Raw genomic sequence first — 23,024 nt, forward strand, 5'->3', positions numbered from 1 at the left:
TTTATTTCGACTTGCAATATTTACAGAATCTTGTAAATTTTATTTTATCAAAGAAAAAGCAACGAAAAATACTTATTTGAATTTTCATAGATTTTTTTTTCATCCCGAGTAAAATACTTTGTGAAAATTTTGAGCTATAACGTTCATTAGTTTTAATTCAATAATACAGAACAACATCGGAGATTTTGAAACCCCGCGATCGAGACACATGTTTGGCGACTCTTACCGTCCGAATGTCTTCTCATAAACGGTAAATACGCGACGAAAATATTGTCGCGCTCAGTATACATACCACTTGAAAAATCGAATGTTGCGAAATTTCCATTGATAACATATTAATTTCTGAGGAAAATTGTAAAAACATTTCCTTGGGATTCTCGGATTCTTCAATTTAAATTGCAAATAAAATTCTTTTGAAAATTGGAAGAAAAATATCCCCAAGTTTCCCGGAAACTTTGAATTTTACCGACGGACATTTGGCGACGTCTGAAGGCCCATGCTGTTTTTTTCCTTATCTGGGCAGAATAAACACCCTCACTCTAGAATTATAGGACTCTGAAAAAGTTTTGACGGCCGCAAACTCAGCACCGTCGTTTAGCAAAAGGGAACAAAAAAAGATACAGGTTTGCGTTATCCACCCGAGGTAGATGCATGTATCATTATCGAGGTAGAGCTCCTATTTCCGCACACGCAGACAGGCGGACAGATCCCTTTTCTCCCGAAGGAATAACAATAGCTCAGTATTTTGCAACAGCTACCTCAGGGCGCAAATATGGGGAACGGGGAGTGTGGTGACTGGGGAATGAAAGTAAGACGTTGACACAATCGAATTAAAGCGAAGAAAAGAAAAGTTCGAAAGTCATTCGTCGACGGTGTCTACGGGGAAACTTTTCGATCCACGAAGTATCGGTTTTTTCTCCGATACGTGCGGAGAAGAAACTGGTCGAATCGTTCCGGTGTCCTGGGTTCTTTGTCCAGGGTCCGACATTTAGTATTCCAATCTCACACCCTGACAAATGTCCACGCAGATAGTTGAACTTTAAAGCCCACCAAATTTTGTGATGTGTATGCCTCCTGGTCACTACCAGGCACAGCCTCCAGGAGGTACTTCGCGCCCTCTAACGTTCGCGAGTCATCTCAAAAGCCGTATAAACCAACCTCTCTGCAATGATAGCAGAATGCAAAGCGAAGTGAATGCGGTGCCTTAAAGTATGAAAAAACATTGCTGATTCTACACATTTCATTAGCGCAAGCTGAAACTAAAAGTTGAACCTGGTGAATAAATTGTTCCCGTCGACTGCAGAGTCAGCACAGAGAAATAACATTCGAGCAGACCAAGTCTCTTACTCATTCGTTGATCTTTCAAGTCCCAGTCATTTCGGATTTTAATGCTACATAATTTCTCATTCACTCCTTAGACCATAGCTGAAGGACGCTCAGTTCTTTCTTATCATTTTCAAAGTAAATTAAGGCTCATTAAATTCGCAAAACTCCGTTTACAGTCTATTGTCTATTCAGCTGGTGCCTTTTTCCATCTACGTCATTTCAATTTCCCGCCTCGCCGTACTATTGGGGCTTACGGTTAATTTTACCCTCTTTTTCATCCGTTACTTCGTGAGGGAAAGAAAAATTACGTCTTGCGCAAGAGGTTGAGAACAGAGTCCATACACAGTGAAATTCCGGTGGAATGCCAGTTCAGATTCAATCAAACTAAATTTAACTAAATTTACTGGAAAGCAACCGTGTGACTTGTTGCCCTTCAAAACCCCTATTCTCACTCTAAGGTAACTTCATTTAAGGTAGAAAACAACTTGTTCCGCAATGCATTAGACGTTACAGTAGTTTTATTACATCGTAATAAAAAAAAAAAAAAAAAAAAAAAAATGAGGGAAAATTTTATTATAAAGCACCACTTCTGGCGTAGAATACATTTTTCATTGGTGGATCCAGAAATTTGGCAACACCAGATTTCCTCCATTTAAACTTATGGAAATGTATCGATTCTTGGAGGTGCCAGGTGCTCCGAGAATAATCGATTATTTAGCATAGGTTTAAATGGACGAAATCCGATGTTGTCAAATTGCTGGATCCATCTCTGACATTTTTGTACCAAAAAAAAAAACAGTTAAATTGCTTTGTAACGATGCAATTTAATTTTTTTGAGCCTCGTTAAAATAGACCTAAAATTTAAATGACCTTCTCTGTAAAACTATCTTAACGGAGAGAAATTTCCCGGAGTCCCTTCATGACGTCCATGTAGAAATCAATGGAGACCTGAGTCAAAGCTAAACCTTGATAGATGTGATGGGTCACTCTCTTGCTAAACCTTTCCCATTCATTCTTCCCATTCTTCTCCTAAGAGATGCATCCTCTCGTCCTTTTGAAACAATGTCCTCCCCTGCATTTTCTACACCATCGCTTCCTTACTCCGGGCACTAACTCGGAGGGCCGGAGAAACCCGCTGTCGTGCCAAGGAAGAACGCCGTGTGAACCCTCAGGCAATTCCTAATCTCCCTTGATAAATAAGGAATTTTCAGGGTAACTTGCGATTATTTTTTTCCTAATTTTTCAGAGAATTCGATTCGCGTTTTGATCCTAAGTATCTGAAAGTTTCAAAGAAAAATACTCCCACTTCTCCGCAGAAACAAATATTTTATCGAAAAAAATTAGGCAACTTCCAAGTGTTCATACGATCTTTTTCCCTAGCACGGTAACGCGGAAGTGTGGATGAGGCCCGAAGGCAAATTAATGAACCCTTTCACTCGGAGCGAAAGCAAGTGGCTGCGGAGAGGAGTCTGAAGATTTGCCTGCCATGAGCCGCAAGAGGGCGCTGTACAATCAACTCGAGAGGCTGAACTCGAACCGCCGCGACGACGACGGCTGAATCCACCGCGGCGCACAACGGAACGAATCAATTGGAAAAGTCGGACAAAATGTGGAAACTTTAAAAGCTTGTACCTCCATTATTATAAAACTTGGAGGTCTTAAAAGTGGCTCCATCGGTTTTCTCGTAAAATTTACTTTAAAAGGCACCCCTCAAACTTTAAAATATCACGAAATAAACATTTAGTTTTGCAGTTTTAGTATAAAAAAAACATGTTCGACCTCTCCCATCGACTCGATCAACTGTGCGGCGGCTGGAGGAGCGCGGGAACTAATGAACACACGAGAGTTCACCTCGACGGATGTCTCATTCACTCAGTTAGTCACTCTCTTCCCTCATCGTTCACCCCGCCACTCCATCCCTGGCTCACTGAGCTCTGGCACCTCTCTGCAGGTTGTCACGCGGACTGAGAATATAGTGCTTAAGCTTTCAACCCACTCAGCCGAGCAACTTTTCCAACTCATCGATAGGTACCTATGCTGAACGGGGTGCTCTGGGATCAGAGCATCTCAAAGGCAAACAAGCACCGGATATATGACGCCATCGTTAAAAGTATCGTGCTCTATGGTAGTGAAGTGTGGCCTTTGACGAAAAGAACGCAAGAAATGTTGAGGGCAACTGAAATGGATTTTTGGCGGCGATCTGCCGGCATTTCGAGACGGGACCGTGTCCGTAATGAGAGAATTCGCCAGGTGATGAAGGTTGAGAAAGATATCGTGCACGACATCATGTCCAGGCAGTTATGCTGGTATGGACATGTGCAAAGAATGTCGGAGGAGAGGTTGCCCAAACAAGTTTTGGATTGGGTACCACCTGGGAAGAGGCGACGGGGACGTCCCGTAAAGGGTTGGCGGCAGGGCGTAGACGAAGAGATGTTGCGGTGTCAGTTGCCCGATAACCTCTGGGAAGACAGGCATATGTGGCGTTTGGGTGTCGTAGAACGCCGAAGTGCGTTGTAAAGCGACTTCATATATATATATATATATATCGATAGGTACCTTCATTTGAGTGAGCCTTTTGGCATCAAATGAATGTCGTGCGGGTACCTGCCTAGTGCATTTCTCTGGACACTGTGCGAGAATTAGCCGTATTTCTGCCAAACGGAACTATGTGCATTAAGACATGAACCCCAAGACCCATAAGAATATATGCATAACATGGCTCACGTCATAATACACATAGTTCCGTTCGGCAGAAATACGTCCAATTACGTATATTACTATAGGAGGAGCGGATCTGAGGTTGCCTTACGGGGTCTTGCGAGGGGGAGAATCCCAAGTTTAGCCTTACGTAAGCCTCGGTGCGGATACGAAAAACACAGTGCATGTTTTCCATGGCGACAGTACATAACTTGGTTTCTTCCACCTCGGAATCGTCAATTAGTATGACACACATTTGAACTAGTTGCTCTACTATAATAAGAATGAAAGCAAGGTTGGAAAAACATGATATGTACACTGAAAAAAATGGCATGCTGTTTCAGCACCCAGGATGTCAAAAATGTGTCTGGCGATCCGAAGATGCTGCCTTGATTGCCTACGCAACTAAATTTGCATTCACAGGATGTAAAGTTAACTGTAGAGGCAGTAAAGGCAGCATCTTGGGATCATCAGACACATTTTTGACATCCTTGATGCTAAAACAGCATATTTCTTTTTTCAGTGTACCACCGCGGTGGACGATGTCATACGCCGTGGTTTTTGAAGGCTGCGATATGCCTATCAATATTGGACTTGGAAAGTTTGTGTTAGGACATGATTTCATCATTTTGTATGACCTATAGCCAAAAATGATTTAAACATGACGTTTTGCAACCAGCGCAACTGAGCTGTTAATGAACTAAACTGCATTAAAAAGACACCCAAAAGTTCTCTTTCACCAGAGTGCTCAGACACAGACTGAAATAAGGGTGAAAAGCCTTACTCGGCAACCATGTTTTTCAACATTTTCCGGTTTCAAGTCAGACTACCAAGTAGCTTGGGAGGTTACTCGCGGTCCTCCATTCTGTTCTGTTCTCTTCCCTTCCCTTCCTCTCTATTAAATCTTCAAAACCACGGAGGTTAACAAAAGATAGAGAAGGATTCAAGATTTCCCCCACCCTGTCGTTCCATCTCTCATTAACCTATGCGATCAAAGGGATGAAAAAATGAAGTGGTTTCTGAGTTCGCCACGACCACAAATCTGAAAGCGCTGTCACAGCCCCTCAGTCGGTTTTTGGTTGCCTTCCAGGCAGTCATGAGACCAGCGCTCACCAGGGTTCGAAATCAGGTACGAGTTTCATACATAGTTTTTGGAATGCTTTTTACTAAGTAATTTGTCGGTTGAAGGGAAGATGAACGTGTAAGGCTCAGCATTTAGAGTAGATGTAAAAGTTGAAAAATATGTATTCTCAGTTTTCTCATTAATTAAAATCTTGCACGAAAATCAGTCCATGACACAAAAGTTTTACAGTTTCACTAACAAGCAAAATAATATTAACATAAGTAAACAGCGGTGCATACCAGAAGCCGCGGGGAAGGGTAGGTGGAGAGGGTCTGAACTACTCCCCCTTAAACTGAAAGATTTAACCAAAATCCGTCATTTTTTCGCGATTCAGGAATTTTCCTACCTTTGAACCCCCTTCGCCATAAATGATTTTAGATCGTAGACACCCCAACCGATGAAATATTTTTGTCTACGATACCGGCGCTTTCTGACGATTATTTACGAGCGAAAGAATTGACATGAATATGATCCAGAGGTATATTGACCGTTTAGCCCTCAAGTAATTTGAGAAGTAGACCAGCATACATTCTCATGCAGTAGCAGTTCATTTCCAGTTTATTTGCGTCGTGTTTTGTCTCCATTTCATACCTCGCGGTGAATCATATCAAAATTCAACCTGGAAATTTTAGTGCCAGCTCTGTTTTTTTTCAACTCTTTATGATTGATAATTTTTTGGAGAAGATCAATATATAAAATGAAATTCACGCCCAAATTTCTTCAAAGAAGCAAAGCTTCTCAAGCGTATACATAAGATAGGCATTGAAAACTTTGAGGTATGAAAATTGAAATTGAGGTATGAATGTTTTTTACTTCACCTTCGATAATGAGAAAATCTGTAACTGCTCACGCGCTAAAGTGTACTTTCAGCGGCGATCCTCTGCCATTGAATCGAAGCGATTCTGCTGAAAGGCGCTGTGAGCAACTATTCCGCCTCAGAAGTATTGCACAGTATCAGACGGAAATGAAGGCGCACTAACGTGCGTAAATTGACTGGTATCGTTTACCGCTGTGTTGAGTCCTACTGATCCTACGATATGCAACTTCTGTTCGAGCGATTTTTGTGAAACTCAGTACGTAGAGACATTTTTTGACCAGGAACCGGAATTTCAACTCAAATTTTCAAAATTCAAAAATTCAAGTTAATGGATGTAGCCTTGAACGCTATCTCAGCTCCTGTTCGATCGATTTTGAAAAACTTGGTGTTTGATGGTATTTCTGAACGTACAAGTCGAATTTTCAGTCAAATTTTCAAAATTTAAGTTGGCGGAGGTGGCCTAAGGCCTTTTTGGCGCCTCCGAAATTATCCAACCGATATCTATTTTCTTTCTATTCAGTCTCAACATCGATGTACTTTAAACTAATTTAGACCTCAATATCGGCGTGCTTTTTAAATTTTTGTGTTGCAACTGTTTGTTTATTGATTAGTGTATATACGAGGGTCATCCAAAAAGTAAGGTTCCCTACCTTGTATCTTTCGAACGAAAAGAGATAAATCAAATCGGCAAAAACGTACATATTAGGCATACTGTAAGCTTTAAAACAAGCTCAAGTTTTTGAAAATCGGTTGAGGACTTCGCGAGAAAACTCAATTTTACTGAGACGACCTCCCGTCGTCGCGTGCCCACCTCCGAGGTCGGGATGCGCGGAGAGTCCCTTACTTCAGACTCGGCTTATCGCCTCTAAACATCAAATCGAAAAGAAATTTAAAAGATTTTATCAAGTAGGCCTTACCTTACTTTTTGAGATAGTCTCCGCATCTTTTCTGACATTTCTGGTATCATTATAGCAGCTCTTTCATGCCTTCCGCGTAAAAGGTCTCGTCTTGGCTCCAAAACCAGTCATTGCCAGCGACATGCACTTCCAATCCAAATCAGTTGTTTACCGTGGTGAAATTTTTCCCCAATCCTCCGTACTCTCTTAATTTAGCCTCAGGTGACTTTCGTCCATTCCTGACATGAAAAACTCCCACTGTGGAAAGCGATTTCCAACCGATTTAGAGGTGCAGATCGCTGACAATGACTGGTTTTGGAGCCAAGACGAGACCTTTTACGCGGAAGGCATGAAAGAGCTGCTATAATGATACCAGAAATGTCAAAAAAGATGCGGAGACTATCTCAAAAAGTAAGGTAAGGCCTACTTGATAAAATCTTTTAAATTTCTTTTCGATTTGATGTTTAGATGCGATAAGCCGAGTCTTAAGTAAGGGACTCTCCGCGCATCCTGACCTCGGAGGTGGGCACGCGACGACGGGAGGTCGTCTCAGTAAAATTGAGTTTTCTCGCGAAGTCCTCAACCGATTTTCAAAAACTTGAGCTTGTTTTAAAGCTTACAGTATGCTTTTGCCGATTTGATTTATCTCTTTTCGTTCGAAAGATACAAGGTAGGGAACCTTACTTTTTGGATGACCCTCGTATTTATTTTTTATCCCTTTCTTTTTTATTTGTTCATTCATCAGAGTTGTTCATTGACGCAAAAGCCAGCTGACAATAACTCTGATTGCCAGTCAGTATGCTTTGGCCGTTTTTTAACACCTCGAGCCCGTTTACCTCGAGGACCATAAAGTCCGGAACCGCGTTTGTTCGTTGAAAGGTTCCTTCTCATACCTCATTTTCCTTCCTCTACGAAAGCATACAAATAGACTTGAATGAATGATTTAAATAATATTTCTCTCATGTTCGCGGAAAATTATGGCAGATTTCAAAGAGTTCGAATTGGTTTAACCACATTAAATAGACATTGGAAAATTTGCAACGTCGAATTGCGGTACGAATGTTTTTTACTATACCGTCGGTGATGCGAAAATGTGCAACTGCGCACTCGCTAGAGTGTGATTTCAGCGGCAATCTTCATCTCCTGCCGTCAAGTTGAGGCGATTCTGCTGGAAGGCGCTCTGAGCAACTATTCCGCCTCAGAAGTATTGCACAGTATCAAGCGGAATTGTAGGTGCCCTAATGTGCGTAAATTGACTGGTGCGGTGTATCGTTCACCGCTGTGCAGAGTCCTTCTGATCCCATGATATGCAACCTCCGTTCGGTCTATTGTTATGAAACTTCGTACCAGGGACCCTTTTTGATGGGAAGCTTGAATTTCAACTTTACTTAAAATTATCAGACAGCATAAGAGCACGAGGCACACATTCTCGAATACATGACTGTTAAAGCCTTAAGGATGTTTTCTAGCCTACCTCGCAAATTGTAGCCTAAATAGCCACGTGTACTTCATGTTACTTTTCTTTTCAATTCTGTTTCCTTTCAACTGAACTGAGATAACAGAAAGGCACTAAGTAGTATTTTGAAGAAAAATGAATGAGTCGAGTGTAGTTTTGAATCCATTCAGTCGTAAATATTCTCCTGTCAAAAATTCAGAGTCGAGAGAAAAAATATTTTGAACTTGAAAAAGTCGTTGCTTGAAAAAGTCGTTGAACTTTGTCTTTCACATTGAGTATGAAGGAGGAATGATCCCTGGTTAATATTGTGGTGTTGGTCATTATTATTTGTGAGAGGAATTGTAATTGCATTAATTTATATGAGTGGTGCTATTATTATCGGAAATAATATAAGTACTTATAAAAGGTTATTTTAAATTTTGTTGGTTTAATTTTTATTTTATCTAATTTTGGGTATCTCTAATATCTCAAATCGGCTCAAACTTGATGTGACTTGGGGCATTTCTGTTGGGTATAGTTATCTACCAAAAACTCCTCTGTCATTGATACAACTATAGGTTCAATTTTTTTTTTTGTGAAATGGTTTGTTTTCCCCCGTTAATGGGATTTTAAAAAATGCAACACTCTTTGGTTTTTCGTCAACGTTTAAAGTTTTAATTTGTTTGCAGGCTCGGAATAAATCGGCAGACGGCGGTCACGTAAACCAGAAAGGTCAGCCCGGACAGAAACCCCCGAATCAGAATCAGAAGAACATCCAGAACAAGCCCGGCCAAAAGGGGGGCTCAAAGCAGGCACCCTCCTCGCAGAAAGGACAGGTGAAGACCCCTCCACAACGGACTGATTCGACGACACCACCCCCTGCCCCGCGACCGAAACCGGCCCCCGTGAAACGACCCCAAAAAGGGAAACGACGCCAATATGATCTCATCGTCACCATCGACTTGGTAAGCTACGCATTCCTTAATTTTTTTTTTTTTTTTAAATTTTTTTTTGCTGTTTATTTGGCTTCTATTCCTATTTATTTGATAACTTAGGAATCTGCAGCTATCTTTAGACAGAGTTTCAACGTAGAGATTATTTTTTTTTTTATTGTAAGTAGACATCAGGGGGAGTTTGGCACATCCATGCTCCGGCGTTCAAATTTTCAGGGATTAAGGTCGAGTAAGAACCTGTTTCTGCAGATCCACTCGTCAGTTCCGTGAAAGTTTGTCGTTACCACCGGGATTTGAACCCGGGGCCTCTTCTTTAAAATATTACCGATATCACAAATCCAGAAATTTAGCAATAAGCAATTTAAAGACGCTGCTCTTCCGTCGAACGTTGCCCATTTCAAAAGTAACATTTTATTGCACGCTCGGCAACGGCGTCGTTTTGCCGTTGCCAACTCGTGAACAAAAGTTTTCTTTTCTCGAGCGTTGTGACCTGGTGAAAGGGGATTTTTTAGGTTATCCCGCAACCGTGTACTCGATTAGACTCTGGTTGTATGCAATATCTGACCCAATAATTTTCCCGTCTAGCGGGGCGCGCGGCGTCGCGTCGGGTTGGCTCTATCCGGGCTTGGAGTCCATCCAAGCTTGATTTTACGACTGAGTTGATACGCCCATAATGCAATAAAAACAGGACTTAAAGGTCACTGTTAACGACATATTTTCAAGAGAGAATAAAAACAATGCGCATTGTGCTACATGGGCGAAAAAAAGGGGCGAATACGTAAACTCATTTTTTTTTTCTTTAAAGGACTCATAACTATCTCCAAAACGGTTCCAAGATCCATACGTAAGGGTTATCAGTGCTTTGGAGATTATTTGAGGATGAGCACTTTTCCATCCGTGATAAAATATCAGTGTACAAGCGGCCTGGGGCTTTTAGGAGGAGGTGGCCTCACTCATTAATCTCAAGTTACTTGATAAATTAGTTTGTTACACAATAAAATGCATTAAAAATAGGCCATTAGCACTGCAAAAGCTGGCAGTTTCAGACATAAATGTTGATTTGGTATTCGTCCAAAAATGTTTACGTAGGAAACCCATAAATCAAGAGAATTAACCATCAAGATCGGAAAATATTGGCTCAATATCTCAGTGTTTGGTACAGTCTTGGGGTAGTTTCCGGCAGAGATAGCACAGTCTGTTTTACGCTTATTTTAATGCATGCGTCTGTTACTCTCATAAAAAAAGAAAAAAATATCGCCAAACTGACCGATGTCCTCCGCAGATCTAGGTACGACTTATGTTATTGTCGAACCGGCGAACTTTACCTCTGGAATGGATAACAACCCGTGCCGTTTTGAAACTCATGTAAATTAGGTTTACTTGAGTCAACCTGATCGCTTGTTATACGAACCCGAGTAGTACACCAACCGCATTTTTAATTTGCGCAACGCTCCAAATCGAAATACGCATAATTTTAATTAAACAATCGATAAGAGAATAAGAGATCATATTCAGGCATTTGATAAAATTACTAGGCAGATAATTAACCACATTATTTCATTGATTGAAACTTCTCGTTATCCCCTGTTTGGTTCGGAAAAGTCATGTTTTACAGATGGAAAAAATAAAACAAAACCTCTACAAAATTACGAATTATAGTAGCGAGATCGTCGTGATCATCAGTACCTATTTTTTGTACAATGGAAGAGATTTGCTTTTTCAATAGTTGCGAAACGAAGAGAAAATAGTACATCTATCATTTTGTATTCAAAAATGAGGGAGTGCGACCCCTGACCGCTTCGTGGTCCAGCCCTCATGATTTTATAAATTAAATATGGTATAATCATCGTACATATTTTAAAAGATATGCAAAATGCAGTGTTACTTTTTTTATTTTCTTATTGTGCCTATGAGCATTGTGCGAAGTGCCAAATTCGACTTATTTTGCTTGTGACCGACATTATCCCTGAATTTTCGGGCAATGAGCTAAGTTAAAGTTTCACAGAGGAACAATAAAGTTCTCTCATTACCATACATCGCTATGGGCGGCTATGAAATCAACAATTTTCTCGTGAGTTTCTTCACCTGCGCTGTTGCTAAGTTACAACTCCATTTTCCGGTCAAAAGTTGTCGTTCCTGCCATATTTTCTGATCCCATTTTACGTTTTAGAGTAAATAGAACTGCACGGTCTCTACAAATTGGACGTATTTCTATCAAACGGAACTACGTGCATTATGACGTGAGCCCTGTTATGCACATACTCTTATGGGTCTCGGGGCTCATGTATTAATGCACATTATACCGTTTGATAGAAATATGTCCAATTATGGACCACTAGACAAGGTACGAATTTCAGCATTCTGATACATGATTCGTAACTAAAATTTCACGTAGAATACGACGCGCACAACGAAAATTACCGAATTCAACTCCTTCCAAAGATATTTAACGATTCTTGATACGTGAATTCAAACCACCCGCTCATGAAAACTCAATTCTCTACGTGATTCACATCGCGCGCTGAATGTTATTATGACAGTCTCTGCTGTATAAAAATCTGGCAACCTCAATCTTGACGCTTTGGCTCAGCTATAGCAAATTGCTTACCTATAGTTTGAACACCACAAGGTGGAAAATGAACATTGCTCGATTGAGAAGCTTTCTGAAACCGTTGTAGTGAGCGATTTGACTCACGTAGAGCTTTGAGTTTCTTGAGAGCGGGCAGTTCAAATTCCTCGTAACCAATGTGAAATAAAAACGATAATATCCTCGTTAGGAGTTAGTTTCAGTAATTTTCGTTGCGCGAATCGTGTTTTACGTGAAATTCTGGTTAAGAAACATGTATCAGATTGCTTAAATTCGTACCTTGTCTAGTGGTCCATTATTGTCTCTCAGGAGAAAAAGGCTGTAATTTTTAGCACAATCTGACAGCAAGCTCCAAACAGCGATAGGATACCTATGCGGACGTGCTCGCAGGGGGCCGCGATTTGACAGCGCACGTGTGTTTCGTAACAAAGTGGCCGACGGATTTGCGCCTAGGTAATATCTCCCTTCCCATCCGCTTCATCCTCGCACGCACGAATTGCCTAATCCATCATATGAAGGCGTCTCGTTTGAAAACATAAATTCCCACTTTGTCGAAGCTATTAAAATAGCCGTATTTTTGTTCATCCACAAGGAACTCTCTTGAATCCAGGGTTCCCCGCACAGGTAGGGCTTGATTATGCTTGACTAGTCTGTCCGCGATATTTGGTCTCATTGAAACAAAACGAATAAATAGTATCAAGTGCAACAAATAAGACTCCCTTTACAGTATTTACCTATTTGGTTTATTAGTTTTGTAAATAATTCTCCGTAAAACGTCAAATAAGTCAATTTTGTCTAATGCCGGCGTGTATATTAAAATGTTTCAAAATTTTTTCGGACGGACGCCTCAAATTAACTGATGATAGTGGTTTCCTCCTTTATGAATTTGCTCTACCTGTATTATCCAATTTGTTTTTTCAAAACTCTCCGGTTACTAATAAAAATAAAAGCCATCCAAAAAGTTGGAATCACTCACTGAGTTTGTATCGGAGAGGGATGCATGTTCATGCAAAGACTCCACAGCAGTGGAATCAAAAAAAAAATCACGATGAGCTCATCAAAAAAGTCAAACCAAAGCGAGCGACTTATATTGCCCCGAAGCCGCTCAAATTTACTGCTCAAGTTTTGAAGGCAAAGTGACTGTAAAGCAACCGGCTGCTGTAAGCACTCAAACTGATGCGCGAATAACACGGAAACCGAATAAACGTTTTAAAAGTGACCAAACTCCAAACTTTGTACACTGTACAACCGACCAGTGGCGATACGTGAATGATAAATTATCGATCTTTCCCCCATTTGAAGCTATGGTAAAGAATCGATTATTATTTCGTTGCAAACACCCTATTTATCGATTCAGTTCCATATGTGTAAATGGTAGATCAATCGATATATCGCAAAGCACGCCACGCCACTGGAAAATATTACTTCATTTTAAAAATAATTTCGTTTTTAAAATGTAGCAAATATTTGTAAAACCTTTTCAAAGCGATGGCATCGATATTAATCTCAATGAGCCGTAGTTGTGTTGAAAGAAACAGTACACAAATGAATAAAAGAGGGGAGAAACCAAGAAGCACGCAATTTTTGGTTTTAACCCATTTGTACATCGATATTTTAGAGTCAAATACGCCCAATTTTGAGCGTTTGGTTGCGCTTACACCACGCCGCAGCACAGTAAAAGCACAAAATATAAAATAAAAAATTAAAGTGCTTTGGAAATCATTAAATTTGAAAGGGAACCACGTTAAATTTACAAAACACACATTATATTTTCCTTTAATACATATATTTATTTCATCAGTTTAAATGAGAATAATCCTTGCAGAGCGTGCAAACATTTCAAAATCATGAGTTGAAAAACGCTGACTCCGCGAGTTTAAATATTAGAGCCTAACACAGAGCGGAGCGGCGTGTTAGCAGCGCGGAACGCGCACCGGCTCCTACAAACCTAACGGGATTCTTCACGCATTGCGCAATGCGTGAAGTATCCCAGTTAGGTTTGTAGGCGCTTACGCGCGTGACACTCTGGTTGCCCGCTGCGCTGCGGAGTGCTACGGCGCTTCAAGCAACTATTCCGCGACGTAGGTGTTGCACAGTATCATACGAGATGGAAAGCGCTCCAACGTATCAAGAATGACAAGCTTTCCCTAAGAGTACAGAGCTTTTCTTGCAAAATAAACCAAGATACTACGTCACATTGCTGATGTTCGTCGTGATTTTTGGGCAGTTTCACTTTGTAGAGTTTCATTCGTTTAGCTCCTGTCTAGTGTGTACACTGTATACAACCGACCAGTGGCGATACGTGAATGATCGATTATCTATCTTCCCTCAATTTGAAGCTATGATAAAGAATCGATTATTAAGTTGTTCGTCACAAACAGCCTGTTTATCGATTCAGTTCCTTATGTTTAAATGGTAGATCAATCTATATATCGCTGAACACGTCCACACCACTGCAACCGATCTGTTATTTCCGAGTATTTCTGTCGCACTCATTGTGTGACAAGTGAACTTATTAGTTTTCAATCTACCTACCTTGTTTCAATCGCAGGTGACAGGGACGAACACTCGCTTAATCCAAATTCCTATATTTCCATGTTCGATCAAATCCTCCGCCGAGGAAAAATTAATATGCATTTCTCGGAACAACAGATGAGAATGTTGCCAAACCGTCTTCTGGTAACATAATCTCGACTGAGCATAGCCAGCTCTATTTAAAGTGGAAGAAATTATGTTCTTATTCTTAAACGAGTAATAGAAGCAATAGTAGTTGTAGGAAAAACCTCATTGATGGGTACTATGTTATGCTTTATTTTCGTGCTAAAATAAAATTAAATGACATTATAACAGTTTAGAAGCGGTACGTTTTTGCATAATTTGGCTCATGGATAAATATTAAAAAAGTCCAAAATTGATCCTTTTATAGAACACATCCAAGACAGTAAACCATAAATCGCGATTTTGAGAGAAACACGTGGATAGTTTGCCATTGTGCTGTCGCATACTCTAGAAACGAATCATTGTAAACACTTATGAAATCATCAAAAATGTAAATTATATGCCTTGAAATTTTGATCCAATGCATTTTTGATTATTCTTGATACGAAGCGTACGGCATCAAAAATGGGCTTCTAGATAAAGTATGAGTCAAAGCACCACGCAATATGCATTCTCATCAAAATTTCACAAAAAGACGAATCACGTGACGAAAAGTCTGAAAACCGATTCCTGAATAAGATTTACATGTTCACAATTGTGCGACACCCATTAAATAGAGAAAGCACAAATGATGCCTTTGTATAATCTAAATTCCGTTTGATCCGTGATTAAAATACTCGTAGTAGCTCAATTAGGTACTGATTAGTGAAATGTAGCTCGCCAATCATTCTGTGAATCGTTTTCTACGTAAGATTTCAAATATAAAACAAGAAAATCATTTTAGATCTGCAGTACCGGGTTTTCGCTGTTTTGAACACCTTATTAAGCGAATGGTCTTTTTGCCTTACAACATTGCAAATAGTATGTACTTATTTTGCTCCAAAGGCTGCTCTCCTGATTAATCATCGGGAATGTGATTTCTCAAAATTTGATGCCGTACTTAAAATTGCAACCCTGAGTCCTTTTCAAAAAGTTCAGTCATAATCAGGTTTCCTGCAAACTGATGCTCCTCCCATTTCACTTAACAGTGCAAATATCTAAATTCGAAAAATTTTCAATATCATACTTCAGGAAATTCTGCTCGTAAACCCATAAAACTATTTATTTTTATCTCCTAACTTGACATCACGGGATGAGAATCACAAGGCCATTAATGAAGGCTTAATTGGGTCCAACAGCCCGAACGCTGCTGGCTGCAATTTCGCGGAGGAATTTCGCTCCATCGCGGTGTTGCCGCATTGAGAGATGTATCCACGTAGTCTACGGAAAAGGAGTGGGCATTTGTCACGTTATTTCAGCACGATTTTGCATTGATGCTCGTAGTTTTATCAAATTACACCGACGGTGACGCGGAAATAAATAGCGCCGCGGCAGGAAAAAAGCTACTCGATCGCATTCTGGATGGAAAGCTCGGAAAACAGGAATCGACGATTAATTGAGTGGTTCGTTTTTAAAAAGGCCTAAGCGCCGCAAGCTCTTGAACCTTGGTTTGTACGGTCATCACGTTTTTTCAAGGCTCATGAGTTATTGATACTTGGAGCTGTTGTCAAACCGACAGCCTCGTCAGGGCATCGTCATACGTATATACAGTGGAAATGAGTAGACTGGTAGACATGGTATGAGCCTATGAGCTACTAACATGCAACACGTTACCTAAATTGTTTCTTCTGGACAATTTCACGAAGGAAATGAAATGAACAATGGGGATCCCCGGGATCAGTATTTACTTACAGTATTACTACAGTATTTACTACTACTACATATTTACTAGTATTTACTACAGTACTACAGTAGTTACTACTCAGTACAGAGTAACCTGATAAAGAGAGTATCGCCATGAGGCTATTGTTTTTTATCAGCTCCATGATCTACAGCTTCATGGAGCTCTTAGGACCCAAATATAACGGACGCTTTCGGTAAATGTAAATACAAAATTACTTAAAAAATAATTTTACTTGCATATCGCACCGAGAATTTTACTCAAATGCATTATTACGACGCCTTTGCATAGGTTTACGGCTAATTGTGCGCTGTATTCGAGAAAAATCATCTTGGCTGGCAGCAAGTGCGACTGGTGAGAACCGTCAAAAGTTGGCAATGCCCCCGCTCAGCATCAAAAACCAAAAAAAAAAAACAAAAAAAAACACCACCGCCATTTTTGGGTCCTAGGGCCTCCATGGAAAAGGAAGGGGCGAGATGTCCATACTCTCCCTATAAGTTACTCTGTATTTACTGAGCTATTTGTGAGAGTTTCAAATGCATTCTTGGAAGTGGTGCAATGAATGGCATCATCATTATCCACGAGAGGAATTAACAACTTTTATTGGAGAGGCAGAGGGACACTTCATCAGGACGGCTGGAGGGGAGATCAGGGTAAGGTAGCCCCCCCCCCTCCTCTCTTTTCCGAAAGGCGCCTGAACGACTCCACCAGCTAGAAAGTTTTGCTACTCAGGTAACCGAGCTTTTTCGGTCCTAGAAACCAAATTTCCGTCAGGTGAGCCAATGGCGGATTTTACGATCGAAAACGCCAGTCACCTGAACAGAATAGCTTTAATGTTTAATATGTATGATCCGAACGGTATTTCTTCATATGGCCAGAAATAGTTATAATTTTATTCTTGGTCAAAAACACTGCTCAGTCAATTTTTACCGTCTTTCCATAAGTTTTTGCTTTTATGACTACTTTTCTTTCCCGAGACCGCGACGTTTTTGAGACAGTCAAATAAAAGGGAGGATTTTCATCGCCAATTTTCTTATTTTAAAAGCTGAATTTCCAAGAATGTTAGTCTCTAGGATGTAAATCATCGTTCTCCCAACGGAGGAACGTAAATTCATTCTAAAGTTACAAAATTGACTTAAACAATTAATTTTTTTTACAAGTTTGTACCCGTGCAATCTTCGTTCAATTTTTTTTTTTTTTTTTTTTTTTTTTTTTTTTTTTGGCTTGAGATCAGAAGAAAAAACAGTGAACTATTCAGTTGCAGATGCCCAGGATCCTGTTGGAAAAAATGCGATGTGCCGGGAGAAATTTGGCAACATTGAAATGAAGTTACGTTCTTTTGTTGGAGGAACGGCGAACTCTGCAAATCTACCGACTCTTACAGACCTTTCCACTTCCCAAAGCAAGGGGAGGGATAGGGTAGGGGCCGTCTAAAATGGCCCCCTTTTCAGCCACTCTCTAGTTGTACAATCCTATTATCCAAGTATGCTGCTAGGTGAAAGTTGAGCTCTAATCCTCAACAGAAATTCGGGCGATTGCTGCGTTCATTTGCAAATGGGTAGGCGGACGGCAGGGGGGGGGGGGGGGTAAGTTTGTCCTACTATTATTTAGAGTGCGGATTACGGAGGCGTTGAACTCGGCTGGTCTTAGCTGTTGCTCGGAGAGATGAACAATGATCATTTCATGATAACATAGTAAATTAGCGAGCACAATTAGGCGGGCTTCCAACCGTTGAGCGACCGCGCATCACCAATCATCATACAGACGTGTCATACGACGCTGATGCCAATTTTTGGAAGTGGTCCCATGAATCGAATGAGATAGGGTGCACATAAGGCAAATGTGCGTAATCCAAAGTGATACGTATTTTCATCATAGTACTCGACGATTTTTTATCATTTTATTTATTACATGTAACAATTTCAGCAGTCTCGTTGGAGACAGTTCAATTCCAACAAGGATATTGTTGTAAAATTTAGGGATTACCTTGGAACTTAGGATACTTGAAATGTTGGTAGCAGGAAGGGCATTTGTTGTTCGAGGTATTTCAGTTTCTCCACTGCTAATTTATTTTTAGGGAGGAAATTACTGAGTGACTTTTCTAAAATTTTTAGTTTTCAGCATTGTAAAACCATAAATAAATTCAGTAAAAGTTTTAACGAATTCCATGTATTTGCTTTAATTAGAATAGATGTAGCGTTAACGGAGATCCTGCGATATCGCAATCAAGACATCAATGGTGTAAGTCGGCAATCACAGAACTCGGTTTGCGACGTCGCAGACTTCCTGTCATACTTTATTTTTTAAACTGAAAACTACATTGTCATTATTAATATGTTGGAGCGCCTTCAAATTCGTATGATACTGTGTAACACATAATTTGTGAAATAGTTACGGCGAGCGGGCGGCCAGCGCGAAAGGCGCCGACAAACCTAAGAGGATATTTCATGCATTGCGCAATGCGGGAAGTATCCACTTAAGTTTGTAGGCGCTAGGGGCGTGCTGGCCGCGCCGCTTCGCTCTGTTTGGCTCTAATATTTAAACTCGCAGAGTCAGCGTTTTGCAACTCATGATTTTGAAATGTTTGCACTCTGCATGGATTATTTTCTTTTAAATTGATGAAAAAATAAATAAATAAATAATGTGTATCAAAAGAGAATATCGACGGTGTAAGTCAGTAACCAAGTATCTCGGTTTGCGACGTCCCAGACTTCCTGTCGTACTTAATTTTTTAAACGAAAACTACTCAACAGCAATTTTTCAAAACGCCCGTGATTTTTCCTCTCTGTGCGGAGAAAATTCTGCAAAAACTTCAAGGGATGATGTAAATTTGTTCTTTTATAAAAAAATAACATAGAGGCGGAGATTTTCAGACACCGCAAACGAGTCATGTGGTTGCCGACTTACACCGTCGATATGCACTTTATGCACTTTAGTGAATTTCAGCGAGAAACGGGTTTCTGAGATTTAGGAACCTCAAATTGATCAGTTTGTTTTTTTCTGATTACGATGGGGTCAATTCTTGTGACGTTGCAAAATCTCCCGGCGCTAGGTATTCTTTCCGTTTGAAATAAAAATTGGACTCTTGGCGAATTTAAAAGTCTTTTTCTCGGGTATGTGATTGAATGGGTATAGAATGCAGTCATAACATCTGAACACCAGAGTTTTAAAAAATTGCATGAAACTTCGTAAAGTTTCCATCAAATAGTCAAGGCTCCACTGAAATCGCGAGAACTTCTGCAGCGTCTATGGTTAATTTCACGATTCAAAACTGAAACTTCGGGGCTTGAGGATCTCAAGTCTTTTATTCGAGCCCTCAAATAGACTATTCTCTTCGGTTAGAAGAAAAAATAAAAAAAAAAAACAAATCCACTGAACAATGCTGCATTGATGAAGCTGAAACGAGGGGTGGGTGGAGGTGGAGGAGCCATAAAATTATTACGAGTTTAAACAAATGTTATAGAGCCTCCGTTACTGAGGTCATCGACTCCATTATGTTCTTGTCATAATGTAAATTTGGCAACACGACACTGCCTCTAAATATATTTCTCAGAGATTAATATTAAAAAGACAAGTGGCCGATTTTATTTTTAGTGGTGCGCACGGGTGATGTGCCGTGTGCTGCACTGACGCCGGGCGGATATCTGTATTTCCGCTTCAGGTGATTAGGGTTATAGGTTGGTTTCCACAGATGGAATCTACTTTTACACGCGTCATCACTTAAAACAAAATTTTGGAAAGTTTAAACGTCACATGAATACATATCGTCACCTTCTGGCCAAAGGTTATAGGACATTTCGTCAACGATTTTTTGTCCGCGCACTTGTTTTTTCCAGTAATTTACATCCACGCGTTTTTTCGGCACGGGAGTTTTGGTCCACGTGCCAGTTGAGACCCAAAGTTAATTGGCCCACATGTAAATACAAGCGATAATTAATGCTCACGACGTTTTTGGATGAAAACGTTTAATGTCTTGGAAGAATGAGGGTTTGCTTGTTTTTTTTGTTTTGTCTGTTTGGTCCAACCGAGAATAATATATAGTTGCGAGTTTTGGTAAAAATGGGGGAGCGTCAATTCCATGAGACAAAATTCACTAAAACTCTCTACACCTCTTTGGTGTAATAGGACTTAATTATATTTCAAGATTTTCCCACCTTGTTATACCTGAGCTTGATAAACCTCTATATTTGCCTCGCAGCTAAAGGCTCTTAGATTTTTCCAGCGTACGATAAGTATCTTGATTCATTTTGCGAGGAAAAATCTGTACTCTCAAAGGATGCATGTCATTCTTAATACGTTCAATTTCGTATAATACTGTGCAACACCTCTGTTGTGAAATAGTTGCTTCAGGCACCGCCGCACGGCGGGCGGGCGGCCAGCGCGAGACGCGCATTGCGGCGCCTACAAACCTAAGTGGATACTTCAAGCATTGTGCAATGCGTGAAGTATCCACTTAGGTTTGTAGGCGCCAGTGAGCCTCTCGCGCTAGTAGTGCGCCGCTGCTCCGCTCTGTTAGGCTTTAATATTTATACTCGCTTAGTCAGCGTCCGATGCAGCAATTCTCGGATGCTCGTACGGCGATTTTCCTTAGCACGGCAGCATATTTTTTAAATGTCCCCCAATCACAACCACTAACTTTTCCGAGCGCACAATCGGAATGAGGCGCTGACATATCTCGCAGTGCTCTACCTCCATTCATAATATCTTGGATTCTACGGCGGGAAAATCAAATTTGAGGCGGGGGGACGCCCCGGAGGTCCCGGAGGTGGGCCGGGAGATTTGGAGTCTCGCCGCGGGACCGGCAGTCACGCCGCGTCGGAGCCGGGTCTCGCCGCGCGGTGCCCGCGAGTTCGCGTCGCTCAAGTGCGCGGAATCGATTTCGCGAATTCGTCGGTCGAGCGCCGGAAGCCGATTATTTGGTTCCCCGGGCCGCTTTCCCCGATTTTAATCAATTCCTCACCGGAATCGGAGGGTTTCCCTCACCTCTCCCCCTGCCCCCTTCCGCGGCCCTGCGGTCGATTCAACTTGCTGCGGGGAGTGTGGGTTGTCACGTGAGACACGGTGAAGTTCGTTAGTTCGGAGAGTTCGAAATTTGTGAAGAATAAACCGCGGTTGATTGATGTTCGGTCGAAGGAAAAATCGGTAGTGAAACTAGTAAAATTGATGTAAATATCTCAAACAATTCTCCCACTTACAAACGGTAAATGAGTTCACTTCTGCCGTGGCAAAAGGAAAAACGCCGTATGAACCTCCAGGCGTTGCCAAATTTCCTCTAGAAAGATACCAATTTATTGGAGGAATTGTAAATGTTTCTTCCGATTTTGAGACGATTTTGTTCGCAATTTAATCTAAAACATCTAAAAATTTTGAGGAGATAGGTATACATGGATTTCGTCAAAAATACATGTTTTATCCGGGGAAATTTGGCAACTCTCGAATGTTCATACGACGTTTTTCCTTAGCACGGCAGACTTGTACTGATTGTAAATCGTCGTTTCCCTATCGAGGGAACGTGACTCAATTCCAAGGTTGCAAAATTGAGTTGAACAATTCAATTTCTCCCACGAATATATATACATGGTTTTTGTTGAAAATTTGTCTGATTATTGAGTGATATCAGAGGGAAAATTGGTGAAATTTTCAATTGGAACTTTCCACAATTTTCCTGGTTAAAGTGCAATTTTTACGAGAAAGTTTGGTAACACTTGAAATGGAGTTACATTCTTCCGTAGGCCAAACATAATTACCACAAATAATTATTTTAACATTGAGGCTGGTTCTCTTCTACTTTGGCCCCTCTCCTTTGTGGTTCACTCAACTTGCTGCGAGGAATAGAATATGGAAAGAATGGACGGGTGTTGAAGAACAGAAAGTGGGGAAGCTTTTCTCATTAGAAATTAAAAGTCCCGAGTAGCAGTGATCGTGATAAATAGCGATTTCATCGGTTGGTTATTGCGATTATATCGATGGCTATATAACGAGATATTATCGCATTAAAAATTGCGATATATAGGATTAAATCGCTACACATCGCAATTTTTTGTTCGATGAAATCGTTATCAATTTTTGTCGATAAAAATCGAGATTTTTATTTTGAAAATATCTCTATAAATTATCGGGCGATAAATGCGCAATTTTATTGCCATAAGATCGAGGATAACCGCTCAAATGTTGATGATCCGCCGATAAAATCGCAATACATAGCGATTTTTCCGTTGAGAAATGCTTCTTGGGGTACACATTTGATAAGTGAGAGGGAGTCAGTTTAATATAGGTGATAACTCAAATTCTGAAACTTATTTACTTTATATCAGTAGTCCAATAGTAGAAACCATTAGTAGAAACCAATACCAATAGTAGAAATAACCTCATTTCCACCGATGTGTTTAAACCTCATATTCCATAGACATTAGGTACGTCGTTCCGGTGATATGTAAGAGGTTTCAGGACTTTTTGTCAACGATTTTTTGTCCGCGCACCTTTTTTGTCCAGAAGTTTACGTCCACACGTAAAATAAGCAACAGTGACTTGGTCCAAGCGTTATATTTTAGTCGGTATGTAAAATTATATTGACAATATGGAAATGAGAAATTGAGAGAGAAGGAGGTATTGTTATGGTTGTTCATTTTCTAAATGAAATGTTATTACTTTCTCCTTTTGAATCATCTTTTTAAATTGTCATTGGTGAATATTTGGTTTTATTTCTATCCTTAAAGTATTCGATGTACAATTTACCTAATATATGTATGTATACAAAAACTGCAAAAATGAATAAAAGAGGGAAAAAACCAAGAAGCACGCAATCTTTAGTT

The 23,024-nt window shown here is 40.4% G+C and overlaps 1 protein-coding gene across 12 annotated transcripts in view; it reads left to right on the plus strand.

Annotated features, from left to right (window-relative positions):
* Nucleotides 1-23,024, plus strand: part of LOC109033200 (neo-calmodulin) — a 105,529-nt gene that overhangs the window by 50,451 nt on the left and 32,054 nt on the right. For 4 of the 12 annotated variants that reach the window (XM_019045707.2, XM_019045706.2, XM_072306158.1 and 1 more), the window contains exon 3: nucleotides 8,984-9,259. In XM_019045707.2, coding sequence (XP_018901252.2) covers nucleotides 8,984-9,259 — 276 coding nt within the window. Of the gene's footprint in view, nucleotides 1-5,017; nucleotides 5,153-8,983; nucleotides 9,260-20,994; nucleotides 21,413-23,024 lie in introns of those variants that run through there. The other 8 variants (XM_072306159.1, XM_019045711.2, XM_072306162.1 and 5 more) reach the window with 5 other exon arrangements.

Source organism: Bemisia tabaci, chromosome 1 (genome assembly GCF_918797505.1).
Source record: "Bemisia tabaci chromosome 1, PGI_BMITA_v3".
NCBI lineage: Eukaryota > Metazoa > Arthropoda > Insecta > Hemiptera > Aleyrodidae > Bemisia > Bemisia tabaci.